The 14,527-nt window shown below is 43.7% G+C and overlaps 1 protein-coding gene across 1 annotated transcript in view; it reads right to left on the reverse strand.

Moving 5' to 3' along the window:
* LOC308578050 (MAP7 domain-containing protein 3-like) overlaps positions 1-13,712 on the reverse strand; it is a gene marked incomplete at both ends in the record, with an annotated part of 124,739 nt that extends 111,027 nt beyond the window's left edge. Inside the window, 6 exon segments of the mRNA XM_081178335.1 lie at positions 515-617; positions 6,043-6,092; positions 6,098-6,117; positions 7,258-7,338; positions 10,748-10,849; positions 13,709-13,712. Of these exon segments, the coding sequence (XP_081034461.1) occupies positions 515-617; positions 6,043-6,092; positions 6,098-6,117; positions 7,258-7,338; positions 10,748-10,849; positions 13,709-13,712 (360 nt within the window).
* Positions 13,713-14,527: the final 815 nt, after the last annotated feature.

Consider the following 14,527-nt stretch of genomic DNA (forward strand, 5'->3'; position numbering starts at 1 on the left):
GTTAAGAACAGTTTCAGGTTAAGAACAGACCTCCAGAAAGAATTAAGTACTTAACCCAAGGTACCACTGTATATGGAGTTTGTACATGGAGTTTGTATACAGGTTACATTGTGTACTCTTATGTACATAATGGCTGAATGTTTAATAAAGATTTTTAAAAATTAAAACAACTTTAAAAGAGGATTAAGAGAGATACAACTAGTGCCAACTTGGCCCTCCAGCTGTTTGGGGACTCCAACTCCCATCATCCCTAGCTAACAGGCCAGCAGTCAGGGATGATGGCAATTGTAGTCCCCAAACAGCTGGAGGGAAAAGTTGGGCCATGCCTGCTCTTAACTATTTAAATCAGTGGTGGCCGAACTCGAACCTCCAGCTGTTTTGGGACTACAACTCCCATCATCCCTAGCTAACAGGACGGGTGGTCAGGGATGATGGGAATTGTAGTTCCCAAACAGCTGGAGGGTCGAGTTGGGCCATGCCTGCTCTAATGCAACAGCATTCAGCTCTACAATACCTTCTGCTCCTCCAGCTTCTGTTTCCGCTTTTCCTCTACTGCTACTCTCCTTTGTTGCTCCTTCAACTTCTGTTCCTTCAGTTGTCTCTGTCTCTCCTCCATTCTCGTTTTTTGACAGAATTACAAGCCTGGTAGATGAAGGGAACGCAGTGGATGTAGCCTACCTTGATTTCAGCAAGGCATTTGACAAGGTGCCCCATGATATTCTTGTAAAGAAGCTGGTAAAATGCGGTCTTGACTATGCTACCACTCAGTGGATTTGTAACTGGCTGACTGACCGAACCCAAAGGGTGCTCATCAATGGTTCCTCTTCATCCTGGAGAAGAGTGACTAGTGGGGTGCCACAGGGTTCTGTCTTTTTTTTTTTTTTTTTTAAATATTTTTATTGGGTTTTCACATTTTATATAAACACAAACAACACACCAAAACAAACATAAAAAACAACAAACATGAATAGTTCCCGAAAATCTTATTTTCTAACCCTAGTCCTTGACTTCCCCCCACCCCCTCCCCTGCATCCCTATTCCCAAACTTATGTCAGCAAGTTGGCATTTCTTCCATCTTAATATTAGTCCTTTTATAAAAAACAAAAATAAATTTTCCCTAAGTTGGACCCCAATTCTCTTCCCTCGATTTCTCATTTTTTCTTACATAATTTTCTTAATACTAAACCCCCTGGTCTTGAGTGTTGTTTAAATTTAATACTTCCCTCCCTCCCCTCCCCGCTTTGCGTCCTTTCCCAAGACATGTCCAAATTAACAGTTTTTAGCCTGGATTCCGGATATCCGAGGCTCTCAATTCTCTTTTAGTCCCTCTCCGCCGGTTTTGTTGGTAGTCCTTTTTGTCTATCATCGAGTCTCGAAAGATTTCCTTAACAATCAATCCAGTCAGTCCATAGTCTCTTCCCATATTTAAAGGCAACTGCTGAGGAATTTCCACAAGGCCTAAGTCTTGCTGATAGTCAAAATCAAAGTCTATGTGGAGGCCCCAATTGTACTTCTTTATTTCGAGCTCCTGAATTCCATAAAGTCCCAGGGCCTCCACTTTCATCTTCTGTATCTTTCGTAGGCTTAGAGTGGATTTAATCCAATAGTCTCCTTGCTTGTGTTCTCCAGATGCCGGCTTCTGGTTAGTACTTTCCCAGATAACTTGTTCTCTTTCTTGTTTTGTCTTCTCCTCTTCTTTGTTTATTGTTTCAAATTCAGCTGTGGGTTCTTTCTCACTCAGGCCCTCCTTACTTTCAGCAGAACTACTTGTTTCCAAATCCAAGGTCGTCAATTGTTTACTCATAGCTGTAGTCTGCTCCTGTAGGGTTCCCACCAGTGAGAACATTCTTTCGATTTCTCTCAGTATCTTTCCACCCACAGCCATTGTAATTCCACAGAATTCCCCCTAGAGGGAATCTGGTTACTGAGTAACCTTTTCTCCAACAATCCTCTGTCCTATTATTGTTTCTTTGTTTCTCAAGATTTTAGTTCAATTGTAACTCCTTTTAATCCGGAGGGGTCTTAAACAGCAATTTTTTTTTCACTATTAATAGTCCATTTGACAGCTTTTGACAGCTGTCAAATTCTGCTCCTCTATACAGGCTCCAAATCAGGTCGCTCCCGGGCCCGGGAGGGAGGGTTGTTTACCACAAAACAAAGACTCTTCCAACACTCCACTCTCCTGCTCAAATTTACCTTTCTAAATCTTGGAAGTTACTATCTTTTTAAAACTCACCCTTTACAGGGTAGGCACTCCAGCTTAGTTCTTATTTCGTTGCTCTGGATCGTCTGCAAGGGGGGGTGTGGGGACTTCCTTTTAGCACACCCCCCGGTCGTCTCAAATTCAAAAGGTAAAAGTTTTAAAGTTCAGTTCCAAATTACTCACGGGTTCTTTTTTCAGTCCGAATTTCAAGGAAGGAAGTCAGCGCTCTCCGGTTATGGCTCGCGGCTTCGCTCAGCGGCGGTAGCGGTCGACTCTCAGTGCCACGCCGTCCCCTGTATCCCCTCCGTAGCCTTTAAAAAGGCTCATTGCGAATCAGGGGGGGCGCTTAAGGCACCCGCCGAGTCTTCAGTCCGCAGGCTTCCGCGCCTGCGGTTTTTAAGGGTCCCCGTGTCGCCGGCACGGCAAAGACCCATCCACCGCTGAGCCGATTCCCTCCGGAGCTCGGAGGGAATCCGCCATTTCCCGATCGCGCCAACCCGGAAGTCCCCGATCGCGCCAACCCGGAAGTCGCCACAGGGTTCTGTCTTGGGCCTGGTCTTATTCAACATCTTTATCAACGACTTGGATGATGGACTCAAGGGCATCCTGATCAAATTTGCAGATGACACCAAACTGGGAGGGGTGGCTAACACCCCAGAGGACAGGATCACACTTCAAAACGACCTTGACAGATTAGAGAACTGGGCCAAAACAAACAAGATGAATTTTAACAGGGAGAAATGTAAAGTATTGCACTTGGGCAAAAAAAAAATGAGAGGCACAAATACAAGATGGGGGACACCTGGCTTGAGAGCAGTACATGTGAAAAGGATCTAGGAGTCTTGGTTGACCACAAACTTGACATGAGCCAACAGTGTGACGCGGCAGCTGAAAAAGCCAATGCAATTCTGGGCTGCATCAATAGGAGTATAGCATCTAGATCAAGGGAAGTAATAGTGCCACTGTATTCTGCTCTGGTCAGACCTCACCTGGAGTACTGTGTCCAGTTCTGGGCACCACAGTTCAAGAAGGACACTGACAAACTGGAACGTGTCCAGAGGAGGGCAACCAAAATGGTCAAAGGCCTGGAAACGATGCCTTATGAGGAACGGCTAAGGGAGCTGGGCATGTTTAGCCTGGAGAAGAGGAGGTTAAGGGGTGATATGATAGCCATGTTCAAATATATAAAAGGATGTCACATAGAGGAGGGAGAAAGGTTGTTTTCTGCTGCTCCAGAGAAGCGGACACGGAGCAATGGATCCAAACTACAAGAAAGAAGATTCCACCTAAACATTCGGAAGAACTTCCTGACAGTAAGAGCTGTTTGACAGTGGAATTTGCTGCCAAGGAGTGTGGTGGAGTCTCCTTCTTTGGAGGTCTTTAAGCAGAGGCTTGACAACCATATGTCAGGAGTGCTCTGATGGTGTTTCCTGCTTGGCAGGGGGTTGGACTCGATGGCCCTTGTGGTCTCTTCCAACTCTATGATTCTATGATTCTATGATTCTAGGTGCTCACAGACTGTTTGCTTAACGATCTGCTCCAGAATCTTCCCTGGTATTGATGTCAGACTGACTGGGCGGTAATTATTTGGTCCTCTCTTTTCCCCTTTTTGAAAATAGGGACAACATTTGCCCTCCTCCAGTCTGCTGGGACTTCGCCTGTTCTCCAGGAATTCTCAAAGATGACTGCCAGTGGTTCTGAGATCACATCTGCCAGTTCTTTTAATACTCTTGGATGCAGTTCATCTGGCCCTGGAGACTTGAATACATCTAAACTAGCCAAATATTCTTGTACTATCTCCTTAGTTATTCTGGGCTGTGTTTCCTTTGCTGAATCATTTGCTCCAAATTCTTCAGGTCGGGCATTGTTTTCTTTATCGGAGAAGACTGAGGCAAAGAAGGCATTGAGGAGTTCAGCCCTTTCTGTGTCCCCTGTTTGCATTTCACCATCTTCTCCTCTGAGTGACCCCACTGTTTCTTTGTTCTTCCTTTTGCTACGGACATACCCATAAAAGCCTTTTTTGTTGCTTTTAACCTCTCTAGCAAGCCTGAGTTCATTCTGTGCTTTAGCTTTTCTGACTTTGTGTCTACACGTGCTGGCTATTTGTTTGAATTCCTCTTTGGTGGTTTCCCCCCTTTTCCATTTTTTGTACACGTCCTTTTTTAATCTTAACTCAGTTAAAAGTTCTTTAGATAGCCACCCTGGCTTCTTTAGGCACCTTCCATGTTTCCGTCTCATTGGTATTGCCTGAAGTTGTGCTTTTACTATCTCCATCTTAACAAACTCCCAGCCATCATGAACTCCCTTTCCTTTTAGTATTACTGTCCATGGGATCTCACCCAGCACTTCCCTAAGTTTTATGAAGTCGGCTTTCTTAAAGTCAAGAAATTGAGTCCTAGTATGCTTGGCTGCTCCTTCCCGCTGTATACTAAACTTCAGAAGAGCATGATCACTCGCGCCTAATGATCCTTCCACTTCTACCCCACTAACCAGGTCATCAACATTGGTTAGGACCAGATCTAAAATGGCTGTTCCTCTTGTTGCTTCTCCCACTTTCTGGACAATGAAGCTGTCTGCAAGGCCAGTGAGGAATCTGTTTGACCTTATGCTCTTGGCTGAGTTTGACATCCAACAAATATCCGGGTAATTGAAGTCCCCCATTACTACTATCTCCCTTCCTTTTGCATGCTTGGCCATCTGTTCCAGGAAGGCATCATCTATGTCCTCCGTTTGGCTTGGGGATCTATAGTAAACTCCCACAGTGAGGTCTCTGTTATTCTTCTCTCCCTTAATTTTGACCCAAATGCTCTCACTTTGGCTTTGAGTTTCTAAATCTTGGATCTCTTCACAGGTATACACATCCCTGACATATAACGCCACTCCTCCTCCTTTCTTGTCTGGTCTGTTTCTCTGAAATAGATTGTATCCCCCCATTATTACATTCCAATCGTGGGACTTATCCCACCAGGTTTCAGTGATGCCTATTATGTCATATTTAGTTTGCTGTACCAAGAGCTCAAGCTCATCTTGTTTATTTCCCATGCTTTGCGCATTAGTGTACAGACATTGAAGTCCATTAATCATTCCCCCGTGTCTCTTATTTAAGGATTTTTTCCTCCCACCACTAGGTCTGCGTGCTGTTTGCTCCATTTGGTCTATGACATTTGGATGATCATCTTCATCAATTGATAGACTCCTACCTTCAGGAGCACTGTCTCCCTCCCCCACATTAGTCAGTTTAAAGCCCTCCTGATGAGGTTTCTGAGATTTTTGGCAAAAACATTTCTCCCAACCGTTGTGAGGTGCAGCCCATCGCTTGCCAGAAGTCCATCTTCAAGAAACTGCAGTCCGTGATCTAAGAATCCAAACCGTTCCTGTTTACACCATTTGCGAAGCCAGCTGTTCACTTCCACTATTTTTCCCTCTCTCCCTGGGCCACGTCGTTCAACTGGGAGGACAGATGAGATGACAATTTGTGCATTTAGTTGCTTCAATTTCCTGCCGAGAGCCTCGTAGTCTCTTTTGATCTTCTGGAGGCTATTGCTTGCAGTGTCATTGGTTCCCACATGAACCAAGAGGAAGGGGTATTTGTCAGTAGGTTTTCTGATTCCTTGCAGTCGTTCAGTTACATCTTGGATCTTAGCCCCGGGGAGACAGAACACTTCCCGAGACATCTTGTCAGGTCCACAGATCACTGCTTCTGTTCCCCTCAGTAAGGAATCCCCTATCACCACTACACGCCTCCTCTTAGGTTTGGTCGGGGTTCTTCCGTGAGCTGTCCGTTCCAAGGTCGCCTGCACATTCCCTGAGGACTGACTTTGCTGCTCGTCTTCATATACCTGATCGACTTTAATTGCTTCTCATACTGGAGTTTGGCCTTTTTCTCCTTTCCAATATCTGTGTTTCTTTGGCCGCTGCAAATTTCAACCAGGGTGGATAAAAATCAATGATTTTTTAAAAAACAAAATTTAAAAAATCATATTTTTTATTTAAATAGGTTTTTTTTAATTTAAATCAGATTTTTAAAATAAAATGCTTTTGGAGGAAAAATCATTCTAAATCTTTTCTATGTAAGAGACATTCTAGTCCAAAGGCTATTCATCAGGAAATAAGGATTTGTTTTAAGTTTTTCATGTGTCTAAAACTCAGTTGTTTTTTTAAAAAACTGTTTAACCACATCAGTTAACAAACAGGGAGGCATATTGTCAGGGAACTGCCATCGGAGCTGGAAGCGGAGGGAAGGCTCCAAAGGGATGGCGGAGAGGGTCCCAGTAGGGAGAGAGGGAGCCCGTCTGCTGGGGAAGGAAATCAGCGTAACACCAGTAGAGAAGGGGGGCAGATGGGGGAATCAGAGAGGAGGCTCCAAGACTCCTCGCCGGAGACCAGCGGAGAGAGTACAGGTACTCCACTGCCCACACCCTCCCTGCGCAGAAGGCTTCCGCGCAGGGAGAGTAGGAGGAGACTTGGCGTCAAGGAACTTTTGTGCTGGAAGAAGTTTAAGAAACGCCCACTGACGGATTCTGCCAGCGACTGAGACAGTCACGATGCTGGAGGCTGTTCAGTCAGAAAGGGTTAACCAGGTAACCTAGCCAGGAGTGGCGGCAACTTACGCACGAGCAACCCCTAAACCCATTACACATATGTTATAATGCTACTGTTTTGGTTGAATAAATTGTTTTAATTGTTATGAAGGAAATGATTATTTTTCTCCTTCCAATCAAGTGCAGTAGAAAAGCTGTCCAAATAGAAGCAGTTATCTTATTAAACCTCACCATCATTTCATCAATGTATTTCTAATAGTAGAACCAAATCAGTTATTTTTTATATAACTGTCAAAACCACTCTGAAAACTTATTTTTCCAAAAAGAAAACCTTCCTCTGCTTGTCCAGATTAAGAGGATGTCAGCAAGATTTTTTTTAAAAAAAGATTTAAATCAAGTCTTACAGACTAGCGATTTAAATCAGGTCTGACTGACAAGTGGTTTACCGGTAAATCGTGATTTAAATCGATTTGAATGGTAATCAAATGTCTGTATTTTTAAATATATCCCTACTGTGCTGCTTCTCGCGCTCCTCTCTCCGCTCCCTGGCCAGCCTTTGCCTCTCTTCTGTTCTCAAAGTGGACCCATCAATCACTGGAAAGGATGGCAAAGTTGAACTGGTTACAGGGCTGAGGTTTCTGGAGGAACAAGTGACCAATGGGCGCAACTTTCTTTTCCCAGGAGTGCAACTCCAGCTGACGTGCAGGGATACTGGTTAACATGGGAATACATGCGCCAGGGCATGTTGGATAAAAATCAAAGATTTTTTAAATTTAAATCGGATTTTTAAAATAAAGTGCTTTTGGAGGAAAAATCTTTCTTTTTTCGTGTAGAAGACAACCCCCAATTTTAAACTTTTTTTAAAAATGGGGGGGTATAGTCTTATACATTATATGTATGTCGTTTTTAAATAAACTCCATTTGTTGAAAAAGACTTGGTCTACATGGTCTCTTATTCTTCCTGATAGCTTGGCTAATTCTGTGCACTCCATTAACTTTTGTTGCCACTTCCATTTTGATGGTCCTTTTTCTCCCTTCCAGTCTGATGCTATTAAGATTCTCGAAGCCACTGTTGCATATATAAATAATTCCCTTGCATTTTGGGGGATATCGGGTTCACAAAACAAAAACGGCATCCTCATCGGCCCAAGCAGACCAATTCTTACCAAGCTTTGGAAAAATGTCACAATGAGAAACTTTCGGGAAGAGAATAATAATAGAATAATAAATTATTGTTTATACCCCGCCCATCTGGCTGGGTTTCTGCAGCCACTCTGGGTGGATCGCAACCGAATATGAAAAAAACAGGACAGCATTCAACATCAAAAACGTCCAAAAACAGGGCTGCCTTCAGATGTCTTCTTAAAGTCCGATAGTTGTCTATTTCTTTGACATCTGATGGGAGAGGGAGCCACCACTGAGAAGGCCCTCTGCCTGCTTCCCTGTAACCTCGCTTCTCGCAGGGAGGGAACTGCCAGAAGGACCTCAGGAGAGGGACCCACGCATCCGGGCTGAACAATGGGGGTGGAGAAAACTTGTACAGTGGTACCTCGGGTTAAGTACTTAATTTGTTCCTGAGGTCTGTACTTAACCTGAAACTGTTCTTAACCCGAAGCACCACTTTAGCTAATTGGGCCTCCTGCTGCTGCCACGCTGCCGGAGCACGATTTCTGTTCTCATCCTGAAGCAAAGTTCTTAACCTGAAGCACTTTTTCTGGGTTACCAGAGTCTGTAACCTGAAGCGTATGTAACCTGAAGTGTATGTAACCCAAGGTACCACTCTAGAGCCTTATTTATGTACGCCACCACAGCAGCAAGAATCCCGATAGCCCCAAACTGAAAAAGTAACAATAACCCCACCAAATCAGGCTTGCTAGCAAAAACGACGGAATACAGGTGAAACTCGGGAAAATTACAGGTAGAATATCGTGGAAAAGTTCATTTATTTCAGTAATTCAACTTAAAAGGTGAAACTAATATATGAGATAGACTCATGACGTGCAAAGCAAGATATGTCAAGCCTTTATTTGTTATAATTGTGATGATTACGGCATACAGCTGATGAAAACCCCAAATTAACAATCTCAGAAAATTAGAATATTGTGAAAAGGTGCAGTAGCTATTCAATCCATAACACCTGCAATGGGTTCAGTAGGAAGCACAATCATGGGGAAGGCTGCTGACCTGACAGTTGTGCAGAAAGCCATCATTGAGACCCTCCATAAGAAGGGAAAGCCTCAAAAGGTAATTGCAGAAGAAGCTGGATTTTCCCAAAGTGCTGTATCGAAGCACATTAATGGAAAGTTATGCGGAAGGGAAAAGTGTGGAAGAAAAAGGTGCACAAGCAGCAAGGATGACCGCAGCCTGGAGAGGATTGTCAGAAAAAGACCATTCAAACGTGCTGGGGACTTCCACAAGGTGTAGACTGAGGCTGGAGTTAGCGCATCAAGACCTAACACACACAGACAGATCCTGGAGATGGGCTTCAAATGTTGTATTCCTCTTGTCAAGCCGCTCCTGAACAAGAAACAACGTCAGAAGCATCTCATTTGGAAACCAAGGACCCAGAGTCTGGAGGAAGAATGGGGAGGCACACAATGCCAGATGCTTGAAGTCCAGTGTGAAGTTTCCACAGTCTGTGTTGATTTGGGGAGCCATGTCATCAGCTGGTGTTGGTCCACTGTGCTTCATTAAGTCCAGGGCCAACACAGCCGTCTACCAGGAGATTTTGGAGCACTTCATTCTTCCTTCCGCAGATGAGCTTCATGGGGATGCTGACTTCATTTTCCAGCAGGACTTTGGCACCTGCCCACACTGCCAAAAGTACCAAAACCTGGTTCAATGCCCATGGGATTACTGTGCTTGATTGGCCAGCAAACTCACCTGGCCTGAACCCCATAGAGAATCTATGGGGCATTGCCAAGAGAAAGATGAGAGACATGAGGCCGAGCAATGCAGAAGAGCTAAAGGCTGCTATTGAAGCATCCTGGTCTTCCATAACACCTCAGCAGTGCCACAGGCTGATAGCATCTATGCCACGCCGCATTGAGGCAGTAATTGATGCAAAAGGGGCCCAAACCAAGTACTGAGTACATATGCATGCTTCTACTTCTCAGAGGTCCAATATTGCTCTAATTGCAATTCTTGTTTTGCTGATTTCATGTAATATTCTAATTTTCTGAGATTGTTAATTTGGGGTTTTCATCAGGTGTACGCCGTGATCATCACAATTATAACAAATAAAGGCTTGACATATGTCGCTTTGCATGTCATGAGTCTATTTCATATATTAGTTTCACCTTTTAAGTTGAATTACTGAAATAAATGAACTTTTCCATGATATTCTAATTTTTTGAGTTTCACCTGTATTTCCATCTTGCAAAACTAACAGGGAGAAGAGGAGGAAAGGCTATTGAAAAAGTCAATAAAGAATGGACAAATTTCAAAGAAAATCTTTAAAATGATCCGGGCAACGCAAGTCCCCTGGCAGATACAGATTAAATCTTGAAAATAGAGGGAAGGCATATTCAAATCTGATTAGAGAAACACAAGAAAAAGTAGAATAACTAACATGAGCAGGCATGGCCAAACTTGGGCCTCCAGCTGTTTTGGGACTACAACTCCAATCATTCCTGTCCACTGGTCCTGTTACCTAGGGATGATGGGAGTTGTAGTCCCAAAACAGCTGGAGGGCCAAGTTGGGCATGCCTGATGTAAACTGATGTATAATAAAGATTATTTTAAGAGAAAAGTATATGCTCTGGTGTGTGGTCATTTCCTGCTTTGCAAAACAAAAGCAGCATCTTCATTGGCCCAAGTAGACCAGATCTTACCGAGCTTTTGAAAGATGTCAAAATGGGACTCTTTTGAGAAGGAGAATATGCAACTTAAAAAGTAGCAGCACAGATTCGTGAACTGAAAAGCGGAAGGACTGTGAAGAGCCACAACCGAGGAAGTCACAGGAATGGATTTATTTATTTATTTATTAAAGCAAGGATTTTACCTGGCCTGGTTGAAGATTTCATACCAACTGGAGACTGGACTGGAACAGGACTAGCACAACTTTGGCTTCTTCTTTCCTCTGCCAACACCTGGGCTGCTGCAACTGTAAAACAGACCACAATCACAGTTATTACAACGAAAATCCACAATTTATTTCCGGCAGCAGGCTTCATGCAAGACTTGCTGGTACATCTGATCATTTTTTTTATCTCTTCATGTATCACACCAAAAAAACCAGAATTATTTTTATGAGGAAGTTTCACAAAAGACAATAAAAAGAGTCTTTCTATATGCGACCGCCAGGATCGTGATTGCAAAACCCTGGAAAAGCAACATATTGCTGACAAAGAAGAATGGCTCTTAAAACTCAGTGAGTATCTAGAACTAGCTCAACTTACAGAATCAATAAGAAGTCACTCAAATGTGAGAATAAGGAGAGAATGGGATGCTTTTATAAACTACATGGAAAAAGGTGGTTCCAAGGACTTTGCTTGGCTTAGCGTACACTAAAATCCCACAGGCTACCTATAGATTTGCTAACAGAGAACAGACAAACAGAAATATGATTTATTAGGAACCGTTTGCGGGGGGGGGGAGTCAAGATACGAATCAGGGAGTCGAGACTGAAGTCGTAAGAGGAGATGTTATAATTATAAAAATAGAAAAAAAGTTATAGGAAATAACTAATAGGAGAAAGGAGGGCTTGTATTCCTTACAAAGAAGTTTATTGGATACTGTTTCGTTTCTAGTTTCTTTTTCTTTCATTTTTCTTTTTTTCTATCTTTTCTTCTTTTGTGGGATATATAATATGTATATGTATATGTATATGTAATGTTATATGGCTAAATAAAGATAAAACAATGGGGGGGGACTTGCTGCTCTTTGGGCAGAGATTTCTCCAAAAATAAAAAGTTCATAGTTCTAAAACTCCTCACCCACAATAATACAGAAAGGAGACTTAACATGGAAACGGGTATCAAAACGTGCAATAAACCCAGATGTCAACTTTGCTGCCATATACCACCCAGACAACACCATCGCTGGACCCAACAACACCAAACATCCCATCTCAGGCCTATTTAATGGCTCATCTTCGAACGTTGTGTATGCCATCAAATTCCAGCAGCACCCTTCAGCTCTCTATATTGGACCAACAGGCCAAACCCTGCGTCAGAGGATAAATGGGCCTAAATCTGACATCGGGAATCACAATGCAGATAAGCCAGTTGGCCCTTCAGCTGTTTTGGGACTACAGCTGCCATCATCCATAGCTCACAGGACCAGTGGTCAGGGATGATGGGAATTGTAGTCCCCAAACAGATGGAGAGCCGAGTTTGCCTATGCCTGTGATGGACTATGCCAAGCTTCCTCAAACTCAGCCCTCCAGCTGTTTGGGGACTACAACTTGTTGGAAAATTCCATTCCACCTTTAGTTGCAGACATGGAACTGTTGCATGCCCTATACAGGTTTATCAAGACAATCAGTCCTGTTTGGCTTTGCTAGCTTCAGAGAGTTGTAAGCAAAGAACAAAGTACTTGCAGATAAAATTACATTGTGCATGGGAGTGTGTTTGGAAAGGACTCATTCAGGTGTCCTACATGCCAGGAAACGGAATTCCTGCAGATCTGTTGTCTAAAGTTCTTAACAGAGAACAACTTCAGGTATATGTACAGCGGTTGCAGTTGGGTTGAAATACTGCGCCATAGGTTACATGGAAAGGGGGAGGATGTTGGAAAATTCCATTGCACCTTTAGTTGCAGACATGGAACTGTTGCATGTCACATGTCTGTTTACATACCAGCACAGCCTGCTAGGAACTTCCGTTGTGTATAGCTTTTGCTTCTCTTTGTCTCTCGGAGGAGACAAAGAGAGAGACATGTTTCTTTGTCCTGATTTATGATTAATAAATCCGTAGTTGTAGTATGCTTCCACAAGCCTCACGTCTATTCTGTGTGCGCAGTTCGCTCTGCTGATATAGTGTGCCCTGGCTTTGAAGCCTGGGTCACTGATTTACGTTGGAGCAGAGGCCAATGGGTCTTTGCAGTGGGACAGCTGGAAGGAGACGACTCAGCTGGGGCTAGCCAGCTGGCCTTGAGACCCTCCGCATGCCGACACAACACACATCTTCCCTGACCGCCGCTCATGTGAGCTAGGGATGATGGGACTTGCAGTCACAAAACAGCTGGAGGGCCAAATTATCAGGCATGGCCCAACTTGGCCCTCCAGCTGTTTGGGGACTACAATTCCCATAATTCCTGACTCCTGGTCCTGTGAGCTAGCGATGATGGGAATTGTAGTCCCAAAACAGCTGGAGGGCCGAGTTTGGTCATCACTGCAGTAGGAGAACACTTCCATCTCCCAGGCCATTTAATGCAGGATCTCCAAGCAGCTGTCTTATGACAAAAGGATTTCAAAAATAGACTTGAAAGAGAAGTGGCTGAATTGCAACTTATCACTCAACTGAAAATGATGGAGAGAGTTCGTCTGAATAGAGATATTGGATTCTTGACTCATTACAGATGCTATTTTGAGTCATCTGCATACTCTCCCTTGCTTTTTCCTGTCAGACTAATTGCAGTCGTTAACAGTCGTGAAGATTTATGATTCCACTGTCCAGCCGTTTCTTCTGCGCACACTCTGAGGAAAACGACCTAGGTAGGAAAAATTGCAGATGCAGCAGTCTGCCTTCGTGTGAGAGCAGAGGGAGTGATGCAGTCCAGAGACAGCTTCTTCTATCTATAAGTGTTTATTTACAAGCAATAAATCACCATTCAAACTCTCAGACATCCTCTCCGTGCTCGACGCACGCTCAGTCTAAAACTGAAACCAACTCACGGAACAAAGACTGTGACGACAGCACAGCACAGCTTCGTGTAGACGCTCCTCCCCCCGGATACAGAACACAAGAAAGTTAACCCTATAACCACCATACTCTACAAGTCGTCCACAGGTTGACCATACCCATTGAGTCCTACTACCCTTTGGAGAAAAAATTGGCCACCCTGAATGTGATCTCTGGATCCTTGTCCTCTAACAGGGATTTTAAGCATTGAGGTTGGTCTCTAAGGTGCTACTGGACATTTTTTTAAAAAAAAATTATTTCGACTGTGTCACACCAACACGGCTACCTACCTGAATCTAGGTTAAATGAAGGGTCTGCCAAAACCACTACAGTGGTGCCTCGCAAGACGAACGCCTCGCAAAACGAAAAACTCGCAAGACGAAAGAGTTTTCCGTTTTTGAGTCGTTCTGCAAGACGAATTTCCCTATGGGCTTGCTTCGCAAGAAGAAAGCCCATAGGGAAATCTCCGGGGACCTCTTTTAAAATGCTGGCGGTCGGGAGCAAAGACTTTCGCCCACCGCCACCGCCCACGCATTGATTGATTTTCAATGCATTCCTATGGGAAACCGTGCTTCGCAAGACGAAAAACTCGCAAGAAGAAAAAACTTGCGGAACGAATTAATTTCGTCTTGCGAGGCACCACTGTATATGAAACTGTTCAGGGATAAAGGCTGAGAATGCAAAACATACAGTGAGGGGGGGAAGTATTTGATCACCTGTTAAATTTGCCCATTTGCCCTCTGGCGAAGAAATGACCAGTCCAGAATTTTAATGGTAGGTTTATTGTAGCTGTGAGAGACAGAATAAAAACAGGACAACCCCCAGAAACCCAGATGACAAAAGACAGAGATTGATGTGCATTATAATGAATGAAATAAGTATTTGATCCCCTATCAACCAGCCAGATGTCAGGCTACCTGGTATCGTCACTGTATGTA

Source organism: Podarcis bocagei (assembly GCF_964188305.1).
Source record: "Podarcis bocagei genome assembly, chromosome: W".
NCBI classification, from domain to species: Eukaryota; Metazoa; Chordata; class Lepidosauria; order Squamata; family Lacertidae; genus Podarcis; species Podarcis bocagei.